The sequence below is a fragment of the Trachurus japonicus genome, chromosome 17 (genome assembly GCF_045865225.1).
Source record: "Trachurus japonicus isolate A0001 chromosome 17, Traja_1.0".
Lineage (NCBI taxonomy): Eukaryota > Metazoa > Chordata > Actinopteri > Carangiformes > Carangidae > Trachurus > Trachurus japonicus.
This window is the reverse complement of record NC_140923.1, coordinates 8,503,893-8,528,103: the sequence shown is the minus strand read 5'-3', so window position 1 is coordinate 8,528,103 and position 24,211 is coordinate 8,503,893. Positions and strand designations below refer to the sequence as shown.

At 42.9% G+C, this 24,211-nt stretch overlaps 1 protein-coding gene across 13 annotated transcripts in view; it reads right to left on the bottom strand.

Moving 5' to 3' along the window:
- The window catches only part of pard3ab (par-3 family cell polarity regulator alpha, b), a 304,350-nt gene that overhangs the window by 102,912 nt on the left and 177,227 nt on the right, over positions 1 to 24,211 (bottom strand). For 6 of the 13 annotated variants that reach the window (XM_085803908.1, XM_085803912.1, XM_085803920.1 and 3 more), the window contains 4 exons: positions 23,962 to 24,009; positions 15,341 to 15,529; positions 14,477 to 14,647; positions 8,995 to 9,145 (listed from right to left, as the gene is read on the bottom strand). In XM_085803908.1, coding sequence (XP_085660034.1) covers positions 8,995 to 9,145; positions 14,477 to 14,647; positions 15,341 to 15,529; positions 23,962 to 24,009 — 559 coding nt within the window. The remainder of the gene's footprint in view (positions 1 to 8,994; positions 9,146 to 14,476; positions 14,648 to 15,340; positions 15,530 to 23,961; positions 24,010 to 24,211) is intronic. The other 7 variants (XM_085803913.1, XM_085803917.1, XM_085803916.1 and 4 more) reach the window with 3 other exon arrangements.

The following is a 24,211-nucleotide window of genomic DNA, read 5'->3' as shown; positions in this document are numbered from 1 at the left end:
TTCTGAATCTTAATGGTCTGATTCATGAATTTCATCACTTCTATTGATGAAGTGATCATTATTTCCAACATTTCCACAGCATCCTCGAGGATGATGATGATGATGACGACAATATGGATATCACTGATGAATCACCACTGATGACATCATGGACCAACATCACTGTGATCAATCACAAGTTATGAGTCAGGCTGTGTGTTTTGTTGTGGCTGTTGTAGACAAACTATTGTGTCTCTACAGAGAGTGATTTCCAAACCTTCAGGATTTGACACAGAGGATCAACAATACGTGGTCTGGCAAAACTAATATTTCTATCAGCTCCAAGGAAAACATCACAAACATAATAGCATAAAAAACCAACAACACTTGTAAAAGCTCAACAAAAAGCTGGTTCACTATTCAGCTCTGTGCACAATAACACCCTCAGGATTGAATTTATTTGTGACAACAGGCTACTGCTGCATCGGGGGTGAGACTATTGCTGTAACCGTTTAATGGGCCAACGACTGAAGAACAAGCTCCCAAAATTAAAAAGAAAAGAGAAAAACTTCTTAAAACACAAAACATATTTTGAAGTGTAAAAGCAGAGTGAAACAGCTCCTGGCTAATCAGCTTATAGCGAGTGGAGTTTGGCAGCAGCCACAATGGTGTTCCTATGTCAAAACACTATGATTAATTCAAGCTGTGACCTCGCAAATAAAGATAAAAACTTCTCTGTGTCGAGGCAAAAAAATAGTCCCCTTTTTCTGCTTCTGAAAAGCGAGGCTTAAAAACCCCCATTGATATGCAGCGCATGACTTTGTCTTTAATCTGTATTTTGAAATTGGGAGCGGTGGGTGGGAGGGTGGGGGCTCTTCAGCGTCAGAAGGAAGAAGGGGAGCTTCAGTGCTTCATAAAAGCCTTGTGTATGGAGCTCAGGGAGAAGTTTGTTTGTCTTTAAGAAAGCGTCGAGGCTTTAAAGCCACAGCCCTGGAGGTCTGAGCCAGGGCTGCTGTTTGTTTCTCATAACGCTCAGGGTGAATGACCTGATGTAAATGAGAGCTGAATGCCCAGAGAGAAAGGGAAGACTGGGTGGTGTCAAAGTGCCACCAGGCTGTGTGTGTGTGTGTGTTGTGTGACGGCAGTTTAAAAAGTCACAAGTTGAAAAGCTTTGAAGAATTCACTGAACAGACAAACTGCTCTAAATAAAGGTCAGAGGACACGATTAGATTAGAGACATTATTTAAAGGTTTCCACGCTCGGTGGCCACTTTATTGGGGGCACTTATGTACTGTCTTTAAGGGTTAAAGTTAAAATGTTAAGTTAAAGTTCATAAGTTAATAATTAATATATGTTCTTTGGTTGTGAGAAACCGCATAGAGTGAGCGCTCTGTTTGTCAAGTCCAGCTATGCTGTGTTTTTCCGTTGCATGCTCAGGTGAGAAAGGTTGAGCACAGACAGCTAAACAGACTGCTGAAATCATATTGTTGGAGTTTTTCTGCTTTTGTATGTAGAATATATGTGCAGTGTTACATGATTGTGTATTTTTGTGATGAAGACCTAATTTGTTATGTTTTCCGTCAATATACTTTGCTAGCTTTCATTAGATGCTTTTCATTTTGTGGATTGATGGATGCTAATTGAAATGTACTCATACAATACTACTCGTACAGTGTTTAAGTAAATAGTGTTTTTTATCTCTGTAATAATTTTCAGTTTTACCTTGATTTCCTTGATTAAAGGACAAGAAAAGTCAAGCCTTGTGGTTTTTTGAAAGACTTCTATCCGTTATCTGACCTTCTATTTAATTCAGCTTCACTTTGCTGCCATGTGACTGGCCCATTAGATATTGGTTCAACAAGTGTCCAGCAGGTGAATCACTGTGCATAGGAATCACTGGTGCTCAGCTTTATCAATAAAGAAAGATGTAGTGACTCTCTGTCACAGTCCTGGTCAAAGCTGTGGCTGTTTTCTCCCTTTCCTTGTGTTTGCCGTGTGTGTCCGGGCGCAGCATCCCTTCCTGCTCCTCACCTGCTCCCTCCCTCCTTCCCTCCTTCCCTCTCTCCCTCCCTCCTCCTCCTGCTCACTTCAGCCAGTGCACCTGCTCCTCATCATCTCATCAGCCCTGCAGTGCTTCATCCCCACTTCTCCACTCGCTCTCCGCCAGATCGCTCACTCTGCCAGTGTGGTATTACGCTCTGCTTTCTAGTGTACTCTAGTTTTTTTTTTCTCTACTTCTTCTTCCTCTTCCCTCTCTCTCCTCTATTTCCATTCGCCTCAGGATCAGAGGCCCTCGTGCCATTTCCTCCATCATGGATTCCCTGCTCTGCCGATATAAACTACATTACATTAGCATGTTCAAATTGTACCTTGTAGGAACATTTTCCAGTATTGCTTTATACAAATCTAACTTTATTATACATTTATCAAAAATAATGACAAATATTGTCCAGAAAAAACAAAAAAAAGACAGCGTCAACTGGTTGGTAACTGTTAGCAGAGCTGGTTTAGCCTGTGACTGAAGCCACTGATTCAAAGTACATTGAAATAATTTGCATTAACATGTTATTAACTTTATAGCCCTATATGAATATGGAGCACTCTGCAGAACCATCTGAAATGTACCATACTTCTACCATTAGGACAATTTAAATCCTTATTTTACCTCCACCTGCTCCTGTTGTTAACTAGACTTCTCTGTTTTCAATGTGTCTTTGTCACTTTTACTTTTTGGCATTTCGGATATGCTTATGTATGCTTTTGTGTTTTGTCTTGTCCTCAGATGGTTTGTGTTTTGTCTCAGCTATATTGTAAATGAGATTGCTCCTCAATATATTTCCAAGTTTAAATAAAGGTTATATATAAATATATGTATCTTAAACTGTGTCTGCAAGTTTATAGGGGAGTGTTTACCCTCCAACACACTCACTATAAGTGAGTTGGACTGCAGTCAAAAGTGTGTGAGTGCATGCCCTTGACCTTCAATACATTAACTACAACTGTTGCAGTAGTTCCAGCGTATTGTGTGTGTGTCTGTGCATGTATGTGTGTGTGTGTGCCCCTCCTGCTGTGTGCATTTGTTATTCAATGTGAATGTGGGAGCCCGGGTGAGCTCACAGCATGGCCACTGCTCCCACTCAGACCACACACACACACACACACTCGCAGAACCACTTAATCCCATTTCCCTAAGCAGTCCAATGCGCGACACTGAGAATCCCATCAATGTCACAGTTTGAATCACTGCAGTACAATCAACTGGCAGCTACTGAGTAGAAAACCAATGAATCTGTCAACTCACTAGCCCGGTAAAAGGAGGAGGAGAGAGGAGAGGGGAAAAGAGAAAAAAAAGCCTCTTTGTCTTAGTGCCAGCACCCGAGGGCAGCCATCCGCCAGCAACAATAGCACTGCCATGTGGACGGAGCGCACAGCCCAGCATCACCTGAGAATCAAACCAATAAACACACATTATCTTTCCCAGCGGCTGTAATAATTTGTGACGGAGCAACGGTGGAACAATAGGTGGCATTTCATCCGAGATGCTCTGGGAGGGGGCTATTATTAGATTGCTTTTTGTGTAAAACCACAGAGCACTTGTGGTGCACAGAGTGGCCAGGAGGAAGAGGAGGAAGAAGTGGGTGGGTGAAAAGATTTTCCACGATGAAAATGGAGGTGGCGAGATGTGAGAATAACGTGGGGCGAAAGACACGGGAGGTTTTTTTTTTTTTTCCTTCTTCTTCTTTCTTCCCTTTCCTCTTTTCATTTTGTCTTGTCTCGGTCTATTTGCATAATTAGTAAGGAGGTTATTGCCAGGGGTGCTGGGCCTTGAAAGCTATTGGCCTGGAGGAATAATTAAGTCGCTTTCTTATCCCTGGCATCTACAGAGTGCACGGCGCCAGTTGGTGATCTAAGAGCGTGCACGGGGGCCAAAAAACGCAAGCTGATATGTTCTGAATGGGAATGATGTTGTTTTCTAAGAAAGCCCCTAATGCATGATTTATGTCTGGTGGTGGCAGCCCCCCACCCCCCCCCTCCACGACAACGCAGAACAGACTGATTCCAAGCAAGTGTTGTGGAGACTCTCTGCTTCCAGCACTTTCTCTGCTTCTCTGCCTCACACACATTTTATTTATTCAAGGGAGGTTTGCTGAGCACGCAAAGCTCTGCTTCGTATTCACACACGTTCACATCTGGCCGCTGCCAAGTGCAGCTACACTCTTCGTCTTCCTCTTCTCCTACAACAGTTGTGAACAGCATGAACTCAGTCTGCTTCTTCCAGATCCTTCCACCAAGTCCAACCAGCCCCGACGCAACCGCTGTTTGCGATTCTCCACGTTTCTATGTCGCAGAGCGCAGGAAAGGATTGTATCCGGGAAAAAACAAAACAACAAATGAGTTTGTGCATTCATCTGACAGTCATTTGAGCCAGAGACCAAAGCAGATAAAAAGGTACAAACCATTCAGCTGGTCCGCTCATTATTAAACACAAACAGAAACACTGCCCGAAGCTTTGGTCTCCACGCGCCAAAAGGCTCGATTCTGCCACAGTACAGATAGAAACTGCCCAGTTCTTTTTATTTTTTATTATTACGTCTTTGTTTGTTTTCATTTTAATTAGTTTCTGTTCTAGTATCTGGTCATGCAGACAGTTTTCATTGTTATGGCTTTCAGATATTCTCACAGCAGCGAGAATTAATTACATTTTATTTGTGGTGCGGCAAAATTACATTTAAATAAAAAACTTTGACAGTGGCATCTCTGGATGATCCGCAGGAACACACTGCAGAGACAAACATGTTGCATGTTCAGTTGAATTCTATTCAAGATAAATTCAAGTCAAAAAGTTGTGACGACTGTAAATTTTATTAATGTTGGTAAATAAACGCTCGATAAACAGCACGTTTTTCTACCACAACACACACATTCACACACTGAAGATACATCTCGGGCAAACAAATTTCCCTACGGGGACAATTAAAGTATATTGAATTGAATTGAATTGAATTGAGTTTAAGGTTGAGTATTTTGCTCGGGGGCAGAGAAGAGAAGCCTGGAATCGAACCACCAACCCTTTTTTTCATTCATTCATTTTTGAACTGAATCGCAAAACCAAAAGTGTGACTAGCTGCTGTAATTGTTGCCCAGAAACCACTGAGAAATAAGAACGCCAGCCAAGGTAAGTTGGTAAATACTGCACATGTTAGAATAGTGCTTATGTGCTAACTAATTGCGACATACCAAGCAGACGGTGGCACGTAAACACGTTTTTTTTTAAAGACGCAGATGCACCTGGTCTTAGCTAAATGCTGCATGATACCGGAGGCGACCTGTGGTTTGGGAACGGCAGCGCTCCGAACTGTTCTGGAAGATCATGCTTGAAAGAAAGTTCAGGGAGAAGCCAAGCCTGTCTCTCCATCTGCCCACCTCCACCTTTCTTTGTTTTCATAGAAATATGTAGCAGAATCCATGTAAAACGTGATGATCACAATCCACATTTATCCTGAAAAGAACTGTTTCCATCTGCATTTGTCTCATAAACCTTTTGTCATTCAGATTGACAGAATAAACTTTTCATCGATATTCATGACATTTCATCGAATGTAACTATTTCCATAAGGCATTTTTAATTCATTATAACTTAATATGCAAGAAAACGTGAGAATTGAAACAGAGATAGTGTAACGGTTTAGTGCAAAAAAAGAAAATGCATTTTAAGATTTGAATTCCCCTTAAACGTCCCTACTTCCTGTAAATACACTCACTGCAGGAGGATGATATGTTTGGGAAAGTTGCTCGGATGATAAATGAACAGACTCTTTTCAGGACATAATGGACGGAGCTGTTGTTAACTTTGTTAATCTTTTAAAATGACATTTTAGTGCTCGATGTGAAACGCAGGTGACTCAGAGATGTGTCTCATTTCTCAGCTCAGGAACTCGTTTCCAGAGCCAATCTCTGGCTGCTAATGTGAAAACACCTCGGACAACAAGTGAAGCCGAGGCTGCGTGCCACCCTGAGCCCGCCGGCCTTTATCCTCCCCGCTTAGCCCACACAGGCAAATTAAACCACAGTTCAAATAAAGCCTTAATCCTTTTGCCTATACCTCTTCCAATCTCACTCTGACACAAAACCATAGTGATGTTCTGGAGAAGGAAAAAAAAACATACTGCTTTGATATCTCTGGGTCAACATGGAAAGATGAAAGTTTTATTAGCACCTACTTGATTCAGACTGATTCACAGACCACATGGAGGAGGAAGGGCCAAGATGTCTCACATGACAAATTGGGGCTGAGATTCTGCCTTTGGTGGTCAGAAGAAGGAAAAATATCCTCCACTAGGCTGATTAAGTGTTTAATAAGCGGGGAAATGTCTCATGTGTCTTTGATAGTTACAGTAATAATTATATATTTCCCCCCCACCCACAGGCCAACCTCCGAGGGCTCTGCTGTCCCACCCTGTTGAGACGGGGACGGGGTGAAACATGAGGAGCAGCAGCAGCTCAGCTCGGCCTCATGACGTCTTCATCTCTCCGCTGAGCTCCCACCGTTTCAAGTAGAAAATACACACAAACAAATAAAAAAAAAAACACACATGCAACGGGATGAAAAAAAAGCAGCAGGCGCTCGTCTTTGATGACTCAGTAGGTACACGCTGCGTTTTTATTTTAAATAATCCCCAGAAGACGAGGGATGGATGTCAGTAAACACAAACATCAGCACTGAGGTGAAGTCACATCTTCAGTATAATCCTCCTCCCGCTGCTTCATACGGACGATGACGATGAAACAATATTTAATCTTATTTATGTGAAGATTGAGGCCAGAGGTGCACACACACACACACACAGTCACATCATACCTTTATTCCCTCACCTCACAACTTCTTAACACACCTTCCTCCTTCATTACAGTCCCTGCTACTCCTTCTTTTCAGATGTCTTCTAACCTCAGGCTGACTTCCACTCCTCTTCTCACCTGTCTCCTTGTGCAGAAATGTGCAGTAAGAGTCAGTGCAGCTGGTATTAACGGTCCTCTCTGTGACGCCTGAATGCAGCAGTGAGAATTACACTGGAACTATACCCTGCTGTCTGCACACACAGGCAACAAAAGAAAACACAACCTCCAGTAGTTGACACTGATTTGAAGGTGTTATTTAGACATAAGGTGCTGAATGATGGAGGTGCCCTCGAGCTGAAGTTTATATTTTAGACCTCTTAAGCTCTTCTCTGCCCTTTCTCAACCTCAAGGTCTTTCATGTTTGTTTTTTGTTGTGTTTTTTTTCTATATCTATCTTTTTCTTGCTTTACGATTTTGGAAAAAGTCAAATATTTGGTCAAATCCATCTCCTGCGTTGAGGCACTATACCAGTGTTTTTCAACCTTGGGGTTGCCTGAAATGTCTAGTAATGGGTAAAAAAAAAAAAAGACTGATGAAAATATTTAACTAATTATGATTCTTTTTAAAATGATGATTAAAAACACTACAGACATTCTTAAACAACTGTATTCTATACTTTCACTTTCTCTTCTATAAATCGAGTTCAAATAAAATGCAACATATAAAATCTGAGCTGGTGCATCTTGATTGACGCGGGTCGCCAGAAATTTGTGATGTCAAAATCGGGTCACGAGCCACAAAAGGTTGTGAACCACTGCACTATACTCAACTGTACTGTTGGTCTGGCTTCATCCAGCACCTTGATGAGCAGCTGTAGAAGCTCTGGACCTGCAGACAGCAGCTTTTTCTGCTGCCGTCATGTGACAACCGTCGTCTTTGTGGCTGTTGAGCAGACAGACGCTTTCACCTCCGCCCTGAACGCTGGTTAGAGGCCGGTGTTTGTTAAGCATGGCTGAACGCAGCCGCTGCTTCAACTCCACCTATCACCACCTCCTCTGTCACTCACAACACAGACCTGCTTCTGGTTTTGTTTTTTTGTTTTTTTTCTATTAACACTGACAACGGCGTCACTGTCGACCAATTTGCATGAAAGGAAAACGGAGTTCACACTCTCGCATTACGTTGCGTTGATTAATGAGTTGGAGTTGGGAGCAGCTCATTTAAAAAAAACAGATTAAAAGTTGGAGAAGAAGCAAACTTCTCTCTTCCTATAATTCATTTACATTTAAAGCATTTTGTTGGAGCTCGGTTTCTGTGAGTGACTTCCAGTCATTTCAACAGAAGAAGAAGAAGAGATTTATGTTTGTATTTAGTGAAATGCAGAGAAATTGCAGAGGACATGATGTTCACCAACCCTGAATCTAACTGAGCAGTCCCACCATCTGGTATACAGAAGCCTTACTTTGACATCAGCTAACTTCACCACCCGTCCGTCCATCAATCATTCACGGCCTCCTATACACACACACACATGCAACCCTGCACAGATGCGTGCAAAGCTCTCACACACACACACTGATACAAATATGCTGCTAATCTCCTGCAATTTGTCCAACACGCACTCGCTGACCAAACCGCCTCAGCAACGACAAACTGGAGACTCCTAAACATGCAAACGAACACACACACACAAAGCTACACTTTCAGAGAACACGCAAAACAAACACACACCCAGACAGAGAATCAATCACTCGCAGGGGATCTGCAGCAACAAACCGTCTGAGGGGACTTTCTTTTTTCCATCAGCCCCCCCCCCCCCCCCTCCTCTTTCTCTCTCTTTCTCTCTGACATTTTCCGAGACATTAAAAGCCACTGAGTCTTGACAGGAAGTGAGACCAGATGACACAGTTAGCCTATATTCTGCGCTGACAAAACCTGGCAGGGGGAGATAATAGAATCCACCAGGAAAACACAGAAGGGAAATGTTGTAAAAATGTTCTGAGACTTGTCCTAGTTTTCCTGTTTTCCGCTGCACAGATTTAAATCTTTACTGATATTCACGATGTCCAACACCAACTGTAGCAACACAACATCACATCAGACCCATACAGACCGCAGAGCGCACATCGACGGGCACTCAGGCTTAAAAAAAAAAAAAGATATGTCAGTCTTTCTTACCTATTGTGCGTGGCATCATGCCTTGTCGTGGCATCAGGTTGTCATCGAGCCCTTCCAGGCCACCGTACAGGGAGTGGGAGATGCGACGCTCGTGGTCGTCCAGAGAGGTGTTCATGGTCTGCTGGGGTCCCAGAGGACTTCCTGGTGTCTCCTGATTGGATAGTGAGGTGGAATTAGGACAAACATCATTAGTTTCTCAATCTTTTCTCCTTCCTCAGTCGCCTGTGGTTTGTTTTCTATTGTGATTTTGCTTTTTAACCTTTGTATGTTTTGCTGTAGCGAGTGTGCTCTGGGTGGATGTGCTGTAGCAACCGTTAGCAACGGCTAGAACTTTCATCTGTTTCCACTAGTCGGGCTGTTTGAGAAGGCATGTAGCAACGCAGAACAAATACTCCCTTGTGTTTGGAGTAGGAAGCCCTGAATCAATTGTGCTGAACCTCTTCTCACAGTTAGAGCATGGTGTGGAATAAAATAAAAAAATATATTAAATATCTACACACAAACATGGGAGGAAAAGAGCGGGAATCCAACCAAGGCTAAATAAAAGCCAGACAATGAGGCAGGAGGAAATTTGCTCAACAATAATGGATGAACACACAGGGGCAGCTATCCATGCTAATGCTAGCAGTGTGATAAATGAGGATGGATTTCCAATAGGCCGTTAGCCACAGGCTGTTAGCGGGCTAGCGTTAGCCTGCTAGCATCTTGACATTTCCCTGAGGAGCTGTGATGACACTCTCTTGTTTGCTGGACAAATAGACTATTGGCTGGCCCTGTCACCCCTAAACACACATCTGCAGCCTGAGAAAGTGTGTGTGTGTGTGTGTGTGTGTGTGTGTGTGTGTGTGTGTGTGTCTTGGCCGCCGCTGCTTGTCCACTGGATCGTTGACTGTATTGATTTGCTATGGTTTCTGCATTTATAGTTGAGGGTGGTGACAGCTCGTGCCATAAAGATAACCATCATCGCCGGCATCGCATAACGAGCGATAACACTATCACGCTCGGGTCAATAGCTGCAGCCAAATGATCCCGATCAATGACTATAACTAGCCAGGCTGGGAATTCGATTTTTGGCAGAAGGTCTTTGCCCAATGATCCTTTCAGCTCACTAAATGCTGGAGGTGCTGTAATAACCAGAGCAGAATGGATCCTGATGTAAACAAACAAGGTCAGCTTGCAGGAAGAAAAAACAACCTGTGAAAGTGTGAACATTAGGATTCTGGCACAAGTGTGAAGTGCGATGAAGCGGGTTTCAGGTTGGTCAAAGAGTCGAAATGTGAAACCTAACTTCATCATTTACACACAAGCAGCGTTTAAATGTTGTAGTCAGCTGCTGTGGAGATAATTTTAACTTTATGTGCTCTTAATGTAGGTGCATTAAATGGGTTGACTCCAACATATATCAGATCTATTACCCCATATTATCCTGCTGTCTATCTATTAAAACAATAGTGTCTTTTAAAACTCCTCTTAAAGCAACATTTTAGTGTTGTGTTTAATGCTTGATATATTTTCCTACTGCACACATAGAAACAAATTAAATGGGTACAAAAAAGTAATTTATTCCCATATCCATTAAGTTATTGAACGGAGACAAAAGCAACAGTACTTTATGATTCCCTCGCCATGGGCTCTTCTACTTACTCATTATGATGGTTTTTAACTGTATTCTAACTGTGATGAATGTGTGATTGTGTTCTGTGTATTATAATTGTATTTCTTACGGTGATGGACTCATGCAGTGTCGCGGTCTGGCGCCCAAGACAAGTTTCTCTCCATGGGACTATAAAGTAGTATACTTTAACTTTACTGCACAGACAAATTATATTTTAGTGTAACTTGCCTCTGTTTTATCAGGTCTTTATTTTCAATTGCAGTTTTTAAAATACATTTCATCAGATGACCTACTTTAGCCAACATAAAAAAAAAAAAAACCTATTCTCTGCTTCATTTCAAGGACTTGAGTTTAGTATCTACTGTTACAGATAAAATACTTAACTTGTGATCAGACGAACACGTCTTAGTGTATCTGAAAGAGTCAGGTATAATCAGAGCTCCACTGTGTCTCTGCTGAACCAGCCACTTACTGGACAAATGAAACGACTTGAATCCAGAATTGAACTAACTACATCAACAGGGGCTGCAACAAATCAACTGCAAACTGGGAACTCATCTCCGAGGTCGCCATACGGTGCTGCGACTGCCGGTATGCCGCTGCTCTTGACTTTAAATGAGATAGTTAATGAACTGGCCGGCCGAGGGGGATGAGGGGGCCGCGGGGTGAAACGGCTCAGTAATAGCCGGGGGGGCTTCGCCATACAGCGGGCGCATCGACAAATCACGCCGCAGCTCATTGCATATTCAGGCTGATAATTGAGCTCGGGGAAGGTCTCGATCCCATCAGGTGCCAGCGGTGATGAGGAAGTCAGCTGTGTTTCTATGGGGACGGAGGAAGGAAACGGGGGCGGAGGGGAGGAGGGGGGTGGGGGGGGGCTTGTGATTTATGCAAAGGCAAACATTTGAGATTGATTTGAGATCGGTTGTCAAGGGACAGAGACATGGGGGGGAAAGTAAATACAGGATTGTTTGATCCCATATGTCAGGAAAATGTCAAAATGAGTCGCAGCTTCCAGCCTATAGTAATTTGATTTTAACTAATATTTGATGGACAGCTGGTTATGAGGTATGAACAATCCATAGCGTCTCTGTGGGGACGGGGTGAAGCAGCTCTGAGCATCTCTTTGAGGCTGAGTGCAGTAAATTGTTGTTTTCCTGCTCTGAGTGCCTTGGACACTATTTCTTATAAATAGCCAGACACTTGGACAGCCTCAGGCCAGGCCTCCGGCTCTGCATGTGAAGCAGAGATTGACGAGACTCCCAGTGCTCGAATTTTATTCACCCACCATGCTCTCTGTGAAGTCTCGCTGCCTTGACACGTCCACAACACACACAGACACACACACACACACACACACACACAGACACACACACACACACAGACACAGACACAGGGTATCTGTTTGCACACCAACACACAACATGATCCTTGAAAATAAATGCATACATGCATAAGCCGGATGCACAAAAAGCACAAACTACATGTTTATACACACAAACGCAGTGGCCGACACAAAGATACGTGCAAATACACACACACACACACACACACACACACACACACATACATACACACAGACACACAAAACACAACACAGCTCCAGGCTTAGCCGCTGCTTTCAATTACCAGACGGGCCGAGGGGAAATCAAAACTTTGACACACCAGGTTGGAAAAGGGAGAGCAGGGGAAGCCAGGCGATGCCAGAGGCGTACACGTGCACGCAGATGTGCACTGTAACACGCGCACATACACACACACACACACGCAGCGGTGGTGCACACTGACTCAGCCTCAGCTCTCAAGCAGGCGACAGGCCAAGGTGTACGGAGAATGTAAAAACATGACATTGAGGAGACGGGAAAAAGTTGTGTGGCTCAGTTCACAGCCATGTTTTCTTTTTTCTCCAACTGCCTCAAGGGAGCGAGATTGTGTGTGTGTGTTTATGTGTGTGTGTGTGTGTGTGTGTGTGTGTGGGAGGGGTTGGTGAACTACCATCACCTGACTACTAACTTTTTATATCATGAAACGAGTCATTGCTGATCATGAGGGGATTTCCCGGTGATTTGTTTTGGTTTTTTTGGAAACTCATATTGAAGTTGTGGCCAACAACTGCACGCAAGTCAAGTGTCTTTATTTAGGACCGCGGTGTCAGATGAGTTCAATTTATTCGCAGGGAGACACACATGGAGATTCTAATTAAAGCCACTTTTGATCATGATAAGGTCAAAGATGTTTTGATCAGATGCATTAAATCAAATTGTTATGGCGGCACTGAAAATAGACGGGGTGGGCTGAGATGATCGGCCTCATCCTTTATGTCCAACTGGGACAGAACACTTCTTGATAAAACTACAATCTGGTTTTCATTTTAAAACAACAGACATTTAGATTTTTGTAAGGATATAAGTCAAAGAACAGAGGATGTTAAGAGGTTAACTGTGAACAAAAGTCTCCCATTACTCAATAACAACTGATGACACGACGCACAACGGGTGTTACCCACCCTGCTCTGCTGCTGCTGGGGGGGGGTCAACAGTCAACGCTCCAGAGCTGCTGCTGTAATGTGGAACTCTGAAGGTGTGAATGTGTGAAACTCATGAGAGCTGAATGTTTTGTGCTGAGTCATGGTAAAGAAAAGACTGAATCTTTATGTTGTAACACTGACCCTGTACTAAACACATTAGCAGGCTGCAACATGGGGATTATTTTTACGATGTTGACAAAGCTACACAATGGAGTCCATTAGGTAAAACCAGCAGATACAGTAGTTTGGGTACTAACCGTAATGGTGTTGATATTCCTCCGCATTTGTTTTCATTTCTGAGTGCCTCACAGAATCTGGTTAAACTTGGGGGCTGGATGTGAGCAGCTCTAATGGACTTCTTTGTAAAAAAACGGGATCTGTGATGTTTGTTATCACGATATGAGAGCAGAGCTACAAGTACTTTCTGGAGAGGGGAAAGTGTTGGGTCTTTTTTTATGCATCTGTTAAAGTTACTGCATCACACATGACTGTTTCAAATTAAAAGCCAAGTTTCTGTCCACATTTTACAAGGACAGAAACTTCTAATTTCCTAACTATTGTGAAATATCTGCAGGGAAAGTACAGCAACAACAGCTGGACATACACACACAGCAGTGATGTATGACAGTAATACTTATATGAGTAATCCATAACGACAGAGGTATGAAGGATAGGGTGATTATATTGTTGGCTTTATTAAATTAAAGCAGCAGAAATGTACATTGTGTTTAAAGGGTTAGTTCAACATTTTGGCAAATTGGCCCATTGCCATAATCCCTATAGTTTTAGGAGTAGTTTTGTTACCTTTAATTGTCGGTGCAAGCTATTTTTAGAACGGTGGAGCAGAGCCGTGAGCTGCTCAGAGCTACGCTACGGAGGCTCATTATGGGATTTCTTGGTTTTCCTCATCAAACACAACCCAACAACTCCAAAACGCTCTGGTGGACAAGTTGTGACAATTAAAGGTAACAAACCTACTGTTATGACTATAGGGATTATGGGAAATGGGACAATTTGCCAAAATGTTGAACTATCCCTTTAACCGACAGGCACCAGGGGTTTATCCACTCTTGTATTTTCATCTGTCTGCATCTGGGGGCCGGTCTTTCTCTGTACTGTGCTGACCGAGCCCTCGGCCATTATTGGAGACCAGGGTTTTATTTGAGGATAAACAGCAGCTGATGGCAATACTGATCTGATCACACACACTCCAGCCATGACACTACTCTCATGTTGGGCGATCAAAGACGGGACTAATAGTGATATATACTGTGTTTATGCTCATCAGATTATTATAAACTCCTGTGGTTAATGAACGTGTGTTTGATTTGTTTCCTCACCTCGTTTCTTTTGGCCACTCGTCGGGCCACGATCAGCTGGATCATCCCACGTTTGTTGCCTTCTGTTGACATGGACTTGCGAAGCGTCTCCATGGCGTCTTGGTTGGTTTTGCCCAATAGCGACTCCCCGTTGACGGCGATCAACTGGTCGTTCACTCGAAGTCGCCCATCCTGTTGGGAACATTAACAAAAAAACGTAATCTTTTAATTCCTAATAGCAGATAAAACATAAAACAGTACAATGCTGCGTCATATCTCCAACTTAATAACAATCTGATCTCCTCTAATGGTCTGATAGCTTCACTCTCAGAGTTTCCTGTTTGTAGCCGGGATCTAATCTCTATCAGACTGAGCTCTGAAGTCCATTATCATGAGCCGTCAACAGCAGCTTGTTTTGTATGGAAAACAAGTTGAAAGACTATTGAGGTCGACTGCAGCAGAAAATAAGGCACTTTGAGCTCATAGATCTTATCACTGATGAAGTTTTATTTTTCTTTACAGCTGCTGAGTCACTTTCCCTGTTGGACGTCAAACCACTGGAGGTTCACAGGAACGTGGCTTTCAGCTGCTTGTTAAGCCCTGACATTTGTAAAATTCATGTTTAAAATTCAAAACTCATCAAGCGACTGCACAGACTGTCTAACGTGAAGTGTCAGAAGACGACGAAATGCATACAAATACATTCAATTTATTCTACAAGGAAAGTCAGCGGCGCCACTCCCCAAGGATCAGGCCTCGGCGCCCAAACAGTCTTCACTGAGGCGCTGCTGATCCAAATAAATCAGGAAAAAACCTCTCTTAGAAGAACGGATGCTACATTTTAAACCTTTCTTTTATGCTTTAGAGGGTCTTCATCTATCTCACCTTGCATGCCGCCCCTCCGTTGATGATGGATTTGACGAAGATGCCCAGGTCGGCGTGGTTCTCCTTGGAGCGGTTGCCTTTGACGCTGACGCCCAAACCCGCTGAACCCGAGTCACTGAGGGGGATCTCGAAGGTCAAGAACTCGCGTGTGCCATCTGGAGTCAGGACCAGTTCATCCTCCTCTGTCTTCTTTGAGAGACACAACGAAGGGATGGGTTCATAATATTAAAAAACACACACACCGTTCTAAAAATGACCCCCTTACCCAATGAGCAATAACAAAAACTTCATATCTTGGGGTCATGTACATTACGTACGGTTAACTGCTCACGTAAGATAATTAATTATTAATTATAGAAAAACATTCATGCATTATTCCAGCTTTAAGCAGTAACACAACCCCCCCGTCAGCCCTGCACAGCTCTCACCATGTTCCTGAGGGTTAGCCCAAGGGCCAAAGTTAAATGGACATTCATTTGGCTGCTTGAAGTTAATGAAAAGTGCTGGCACATAAATTGCAGCAGGGCAGATAGTGGGGAGGTAAATCAAGTGCACAAGCTCATTAGCTGCATCAGATATATTAGTGTTAAACAGAGCAGAGCTCCTAAGTGTTAAATCAGGTACTTAGTAAAAGCAGGTGGGGAGTTATAGTTGTATAATCAAGACACAATGCTCAGGTTGGTTAACACAGAAGCATGTGGTTGTTGAAACCCCGTAGGAAAGAGTCATCTCTGGGTTACAGAGGGATTTATCAGACTGTGGATGTGTTGTGTTGTTATTGTTGTTGCTGAATCAGCACTGGCACACAGTCACAATGAGGCGGGAAGAGGAAGACTGAGACTATGAAGATCAAAAGTGATTCATTAATATGTGAAGCTCCTGATTTCCATATGAAACAGAGGTGGTTGTGTGTTGTTTGCCTCTGATGCACAGCAGCCCCAGGCCAGTTTTTATCTAAACTTCTGAGTGTGTGCAGCTACACTGAAGTCCTGTTTGCAACATGAGAGGAATTTCAAGTTCAGCAGCACAGCTCCACTGCTCGGAAATAACACAACGGCATCCTGTTTCCGCTCCAACGCATCACAATGAATGAACGCATTAACGATGGAGTCGAACAAACTTCAACTATATGCAAATCACGACAATCAACAAAAAGGATTCCTGGTTATAAACACTTCTGTGTGTTTAACTCTAACCTTAAACCTGTTGCTTCATGGTACACTTGATTTTTTAATTTAAAGCCTTTGAAATGTCACATTTCCACAGAAATATCCATAAATGATCAATTGTGTTAATGTCTGCTGCCGGAGTTTTGACTATAATCCTCTAATTCCTCAATAAAACACAAACCAAACCTACAAGACAATATTAAATAGTATTGAATATCATGATGTTTTCCAGCATGTGCAACATTTTTCATCACGTTTCATCATGCCGCCTTCTTCTTTCCCACTCCTTTGCCAACCTTAACTTTGCTGTTTAGAACCAGCATCACTTAAACATGAAGCATGAACTACAATACTAGATTATTATAAAAAGAAAAAACCCTGAAACATAAAAGACAATAATGTAATTATGTAGGCTATCATTAAGACATATAATTACCACATAAAATATATTACGCATTATCAATTCCAATATCACCATATATTGTGATATTTTTGGGCAAGACTATATTGAGATATCACATTTTGAATAGCACCTGCTAATCACACACCTGACCTAAACTTACAGCAATGAACCCATTTCAGCCTTCAAAATAAAAGCTGATTCCAATCTTTAGACCTTTATTTAAAGAACAGGAGGAGCGCACTTTACCTAAAGGACAAATTCAACACATCATGCACCTGGCTTGTGATACCAAGTGCGTCAAACTGGCAGTAAACTTCCCGGCAACACTACACGAACACAGCAGCCTAATTGACATGTTGAGTGCTCTCTCTTTCTCTCTCCTCTGTCTCTCTCCTCCCCTCCACAACAGGTGCTTCTCTCACTCTTTTCTCTGTATTCATTCTCCCTCTCTCTTCCAAGCCGAACAATAAAAAGCTATTCTCTCGTGCTTGTTATTTGACAGCTGTCCTATGAATAGATGGGTGCGTGCACGCTCGCGCCTGGCAATTATTGTGCACGCCTAATGAATTCAATCATCGGGCTCGGTGTCAGCATGTCATTAGCTCCCTTTGTTTGCTGGGAGAGAGATGGAATTGCTCTGGGTGGAACGGAGAAGGGAGAAAGAGGGATGGAGGGAGAGGCAAAGTGGATGAGGAGGGAGAGGAGGAGGGTAAAACAAGGATGTACGGGGTAAGAAGGAAAGGGAGGGCACAGAGGGAAGGAAAGAGGATGATAAAGAAAGGACAGGCAGGGATGATGAGCTCCGTCAGGGTGGTGTGCATGTCTCGGAAAGACAAATAAATACTCGGCTACCTGGAATAGCCTATATTCTACATAATTAAAAACAAAGAAGGAGAAATTGGATATTAACAACGAATTTGTGGAAAGTGCTGAGGAATAATAACACTTTAAGACAACAGGGGTTTCATTATTTTGGGACTTAAAGTCAAATTCAATCTGGTCTGAATTAAATTTAAGGGTAATCAGTGACAACTTAATCCTCTTAAATGTACAATGGCTCGCCTAAGAAAATAAGGAAACAGGAAATACTTGTTAAGACTCAAAAATAAAACAGATTTGTCCTCTGAGGGGTAAAAGTATGACCATTAACGATGAATAGTGTCAATAATAAAGCAGACAAATCATCATTTGAATGAGTTTCATTTTCGCTCAGTAAAATATCAGAGTTAGTTTCAATTTCACTGTCTATAAACACAACTAGACCTATCACAAACACAGTTATTTTTTCTAAGTACAAAAATAATAGTTTACACTCAGCTAAATTCAGCTAATCTAGCTAGCCAAAGCTATTGTGGCCCTGTCAGTCTTAGCAAAACTGCTAAACACGATAGTATCACTGTTTTTATGCTCGTCACCTGAAAAGCTGAGTGTTGGATGTGCAACTGCAAACATAAAGCTTAGTGCTAAAGTTTCTTTTTCTTTCAAGTTTAACTATTTTGTAGTTTGTGTTTAAGTACAACAGACTGCTCATAGACATCATATCAATCAAATCAAATCAAATCAAATCAAATCACTATTATATTAAAAGTTAAAGGAACTGTGAAGCAGCTTCTTGCTACTCTGTGAAGCTAGCGTTAGCTGATCTGGCTAAACCCAAACAATTAGCAATTAGGTTAGTTAAATTAGGTCTGCCATGATTTTATCCCATTTATTTACTATTGACTTACACAAATAACATGACAGTGTAGGTCTTCAATTCATATTTACACATTCTATTCTTCTCATTCAGCCTATTATTGACCCAGGACATAGCTACTATCTTCCTATAGGCCCATAGCCCATTCATTATAGCCTAGTTGTATATGTAGGATTATACTTGATCTTATCTTTATTCCTGTATTCTTGGAGCAACTGTAATGTAATGTAATGGGGGGTTTGTCATTGTCTGTTAGAGACTAGTCCTATTATTTATTTGATACCATTTATTTTTAAATAGATAATGTAGCTAATGTTACTAGAAAATAAGTATTTTGTTTAAATAAAGAAACGTGAACTAAAGCAAAAATGGTGATAAAAATCTAAATGAGATATCTTCCTTAGCTTGTGCAGCTCTGTACTCAAACATTTTGCTTATTTAAGACATTTCCAGATGTTTTCAAAGACTTGAATAATGAGGGAGGAATTTAAAAAAGGAAAGAAAGAAAGAAAGAAAGAGAGAGCGGGAGTAAAGAAAACACAAAGTGAGGCGAGCTGAGTGAAGGTGAGGGGAGGCAGAGGAGTGAGTGATGGGCTGGAGAGGAGGGACAGAGACAGATAGAGCGAGGGTGAAAAGGCGAGGAGCCGCGGAGAAAAAGGGTAAAAAAGAAGGAGAGAGTGCGAGCATGACAATGACAGAGTGAGCGAGCGCGCGGGTGTGAATGAAAGGCAGGCGGAGAGAGAGATGAATCCATGTGGAACACAAAAGGAGACAGACGCCGCCAACCTCTCTCCCACTGTACGTCTGTATCTCTCGCTCTCCCCTCTCTCCATCTTCTTCCCCCTCCACCTTTTTTTTTTTCACCTGTCTTTTTATACTGCTCTCCACTTTCTTACACTTTTTTTTTCTTAAAAACATCTCCCTCTGCTCATTTTCTTTCCCCCCACCCCCCCCCTCTGCAACCTCCTCTCACTATAACCTTCATTTTCCCTCTCTAGCTTTCCACCACCTCTCCGTCTCCTCTTCGCTTTTCCTTTCTTCTTCTTCCCTTTTGTTTCTCAGAGCGTCTGTGTGTTTTATCAGAACAACGATATTCTGTTTGTGTCGCCTGAAAACAGAGATTTTGAAAACATCAGTGCAGATGAATCTCTGAACGCCGGCCTTGTGTTTTGCTGTTGACAGAGTAAACACTCTATCACTTTTCCCTGATCCTCTTTCCCTCTCTCTCTCTCCATCATTTGCCTCTTTCTGAGCCTCAATCCCTAGCATTTAAAGGGATAGTTCAACATTTTGGCAAATTGGCCCATCGCCATAATCCCTATAGTCATAGCAGTAGGTTCGTTACCTTTAATTGTCGGTGCAAGCTGTTTTTAGAACGGCGGAGCAGAGCCGTGAGCTGCTCAGAGCTACACTACAGAGGAGGCTCATTATGGGATTTCTTGGTTTCCCTCATCAAACTCATCAAATACACAATCCAACAACTCCACAACGCTCTGGTGGACAAGTTGTGAGCTGCACATTCACCACGCTATGAGATAATAATCGCGAGTTAACTATGGAAAAAATGCGATTAATCGCGATTAAAAAAATTAATCGTTTGACAGCCCTAATAATAACACAACGTTACCACACAGAGTTGTTGTAGAGGGAAATTCATGCTAAACCACTGATGCACGTTGCCTTCAGGGACAGTTTTTCATCAACAGTCTCTGAATTTCCCTCTAAAACAACTCTGTGTGGTAACGTTGTGTTATTATCTCATAGCGTGGTGAATGTGCAGCTCACAACTTGTCCACCAGAGCGTTGTGGAGTTGTTGGATTGTGTATTTGATGAGTTTGATGAGGGAAACCAAGAAATCCCATAATGAGCCTCCGTAGCGTAGCTCTGAGCAGCTCACGGCTCTGCTCCGCCGTTCTAAAAACAGCTTGCACCGACAATTAAAGGTAACGAACCTACTGCTATGACTATAGGGATTATGGCAATGGGCCAATTTGCCAAATATTGAACTGTCCCTTTAAGTACAATTAAACCCTGTAGTCTTTTCCACTTCCTTCCTCTTCTTCCTCTCCGCTGCTGAGACAATTCGCGGGTCGACGGTATAAGCTCAACTTTGGCCAGAACAGACTTGTTGATTTGATGACATCTGGGAAAGTTGGTTAGATTGAAAGAGAGAGAGAGAGAGAGAAGAAGGGAAGTGAAAAAAAGCAAAGAAAGCAAAGAAAGAGATGGAGGAGGTGGAGAGAGGTGAGGAGGAGGCAGTGAAGGGTGTAATTGGCGAAGGGAAGTCAGGCGTGGAGAGCATTGTTGGCTGCCTACTGTAGCACAATCTATCTCCTCTTATTCATACTCTCACTCTCTTCTCTCCATCCCTCCTCCTCCTCCTCCTCCTCCTCCTCCTACTGTACCTGTGCCATCGACACCAAACGGCCAAAAGTGTGTGGACACACCTACTCACACCTGTGCTACAATAAAAGATAAAAATATTCAAATGAGACCAAAAAAAAACTCGATGCTTTCTGCTCTTCTTCATCTTCCCACCACTCTCTTCCTCCTCCTCCTCCTCCTCCTCTTGCCTGCTGTCCTCCTTTATTTCCTTTGCTTCTTTTCTTCTATTCATGTCTAACCCCCCTCTCCCCCTCCCTCTCTCCCTCTCCCTCACCTGTCCTCCCCTCCCCTCCATCTCTCCGACGCGTCTCGCTGTAGCTTCATGCTGATAGACCATGAATATCAAATACCTGTGCGATCGACGGAGCCGAGACTGGCACAGCACGGAGGAAGAGGCAGGTGTGTGTGTGTGTGTGTGTGTGTGTTAGAGAGATAAAGCAGGTCTGTGTGTGTCTATAGGTGGATATGTGTCAATGCAAATGCACAAAGCGGTGTGTGTGTGTGTGTGTGCTCTCTGCAAATGTCATCCTTAGGTACTGTGCATGCATACGCCTGCATACACCACTTCATCTGCCAACACATAGGGGGATACTGCATGTAGGCAAAGACATGACTGATACACACACACACACACACACACACACACACACAGTCAGCTGCCCCCTTCAAGCCCTCTCTCTCTCTCACTAGTTCCCTATCGGACAGTCAAACACAATGTGACTCGCTCTTTACGGCTCCACAAGCCACTGGAAACCATTTATAACCTCATCCAACCTGCAGCAATTACACAGCAGCTGCTCCCAGTCACTCCACGTATGTGTGAGCATGCTTATGTGTGAACGTAGTAATGGTGCAAGTACATCTGAGGCGCTATATGTGTGTGTGTGTGTGTGTGTGTGCATGTGTATGCGCTTGTGTGAAGATCGCCATATGGCTCGTGTGTGTGTGTGTTTTTTTAAGCCCACTATGGGTAAAAGCCTGGGTATAGCCTATGTAATCGTATACCGTGAGTATGTGTGTGAAGTATGCTGTAATGTGTGTGTGTGTGTGTGTGTGTGTGTGTGTGTGTGTGTGTGTGTGTGTGTGTGTGTGTGTGTGTGTGTGTGTGTATATGGGCCAGGTGGCGGCTTGAAACATCACTTTAATTAAGCCGGAGAGGCCGCTCCCTCTCTGATTGACTCGTACGTGTCATCGACAGGCCGCTATGCCGAACACGGAAACAGCGAAGAGCCCACGCCGCCACGGAGCTGCAGCTATTAATCACTGCAGCTTTTCTCCTGCTGCACTAACAATGATGCAAAAGTTATGCAACTTCAAAGACGATTCCCTGTTGTGTTAAAAAGTCTACACGCTCTAATGCACCCAAAGCATATTAGTATAATTCTGCTTTTATTCCCAGAGCATTTTAATGATGGAGCTGGTTGACGTGGCGCATTTTAACTACTCGAGTGTTTGATTGTAACGTCAAATTGTATTGCTTTATAATACTATTCATATGTAAACATGAATCTGTAAAGTAACAGGCAACAGCAGTAAAAAGTTCAATATTGCCGACTGAAATGTGGCGTATAGAGGCAAGAATATAATATAATGTAGCATTGATGCAGTGCAACTAAATCAACAGTGCAGATTAATAGAAGACTGGAATAATACCTTCAATACCATACTAACCTTCAAAATGGATCTTTTGTTACATTTCATTCATACACTGATGTGTTTTGATTATGACTTCAGTCAATACTGCTTTGTTTTTGTATTGACATAACAGTAAAGTAACATAGTATATTTGAAGGAGTGAGAATAATCCCCATAGAGCTGCTGTCATGGATGAAAACTGTTGACGTACATTAGTTTTAAACCTCGACTGCCGCGCCCACACAGTCCATTCATCACATATGAACCGAGCCTGTGCACAGATGTTTAAATAAAATATAGCACAGAGGAAGACTTACTAACTACGTATGTGATAACTATGCAAATGCATTGATTTATTGTGATGCTACATTGTACTGCTTCATCAGATTTGGTGTGTGTGCGGCCAAATGCACAGTGTGCTTACTTTACAACAGCAATGATGTGTAGTGTACTGAACATATTGTGTTTTGCTGAGCTGCAAAGTTAGTTTTATTGTATTAACTCATATAAAAAGTCCAAATGTATCATGCACTGACTATTTTTCCACACACACATACAGCACCATCTTAAAACCTGTCAGTCATATAGTATCTATGCAGCGTCATGCACAGTCAACACATGTTCTGCTCCGCTCCAGTGCTACATCATGGCATCAAGAAAAAGCCCCTCGTCAGTGCACGGCGACGCGTGAACAGATTGCTGCTTGGTAACAACTCCGTGTGCTGAGGGAAGGGGGGGAAACATGCACGTGTGATAGATAGCATCTTGGCACGGTGCTGCAGCGCCGCCGCCGCCGCTGATGGCTTTTCAATATAGCATTGCAGTAATTTTCCATAAGCCTGTGTGACTAATGGCGTAAACAATGGAGCCGAATGTTCACGTTATGGGTCCATTATGGAACTATCAGGGCAGGCATGTAAAGACGGATGCCTTTGATCAGCGCTCCATTGTAGGAGCCAGGTGCAGGGAAGAGGATTTGCGTCTTAAAGTGTGTCTTAAGTGTGTGTGAGAGTGCAAAGAGGAGGGGGGGGAGAGGAAGGAGGGAGTGAAATAAAGAGATGGAGCAGTAATAAAGAGAGAAACAAGAGAAACACAAAGGAAATTGAACAGGCGAGAGGATACGAGCTGTTGAGAAAGAGACAGAGGAAACCCAGCAGAGTGTTTGGTTTTTACAGACCATTGGAAAAGCAATGAATTGCTTAAATGACTCCCAGTCTTTTTGTGCAACCACCCAAACTATCTCATTTGCCTCTGATGCCTTTTTCTACCCCCCCCCCAGCCACCCAATGCAGCATTAATGACCCAAGCTGGTGACGTCATGCAACAAGTTACCTCAATCAGCCAATGGGGTTTCCCGGCTATCAGCGGCTGCCTCGGATGCTGCAGGGAGCAGTCAAGAGTCAACAAGTTAGAGACACACCACGGCTCCTCAGACAGAGAGCAGCTACTGACAACAAGTCGATACAGGGATGTGATGAGGGACCCAGTGTTCAAACATGGAGAGTCAGGGGTTGTGTTAAAGTCACAGCCGATTGGGTTAGATAGAGAAACACAAATGCAACCTGAGCGAGCGACGTTAGCC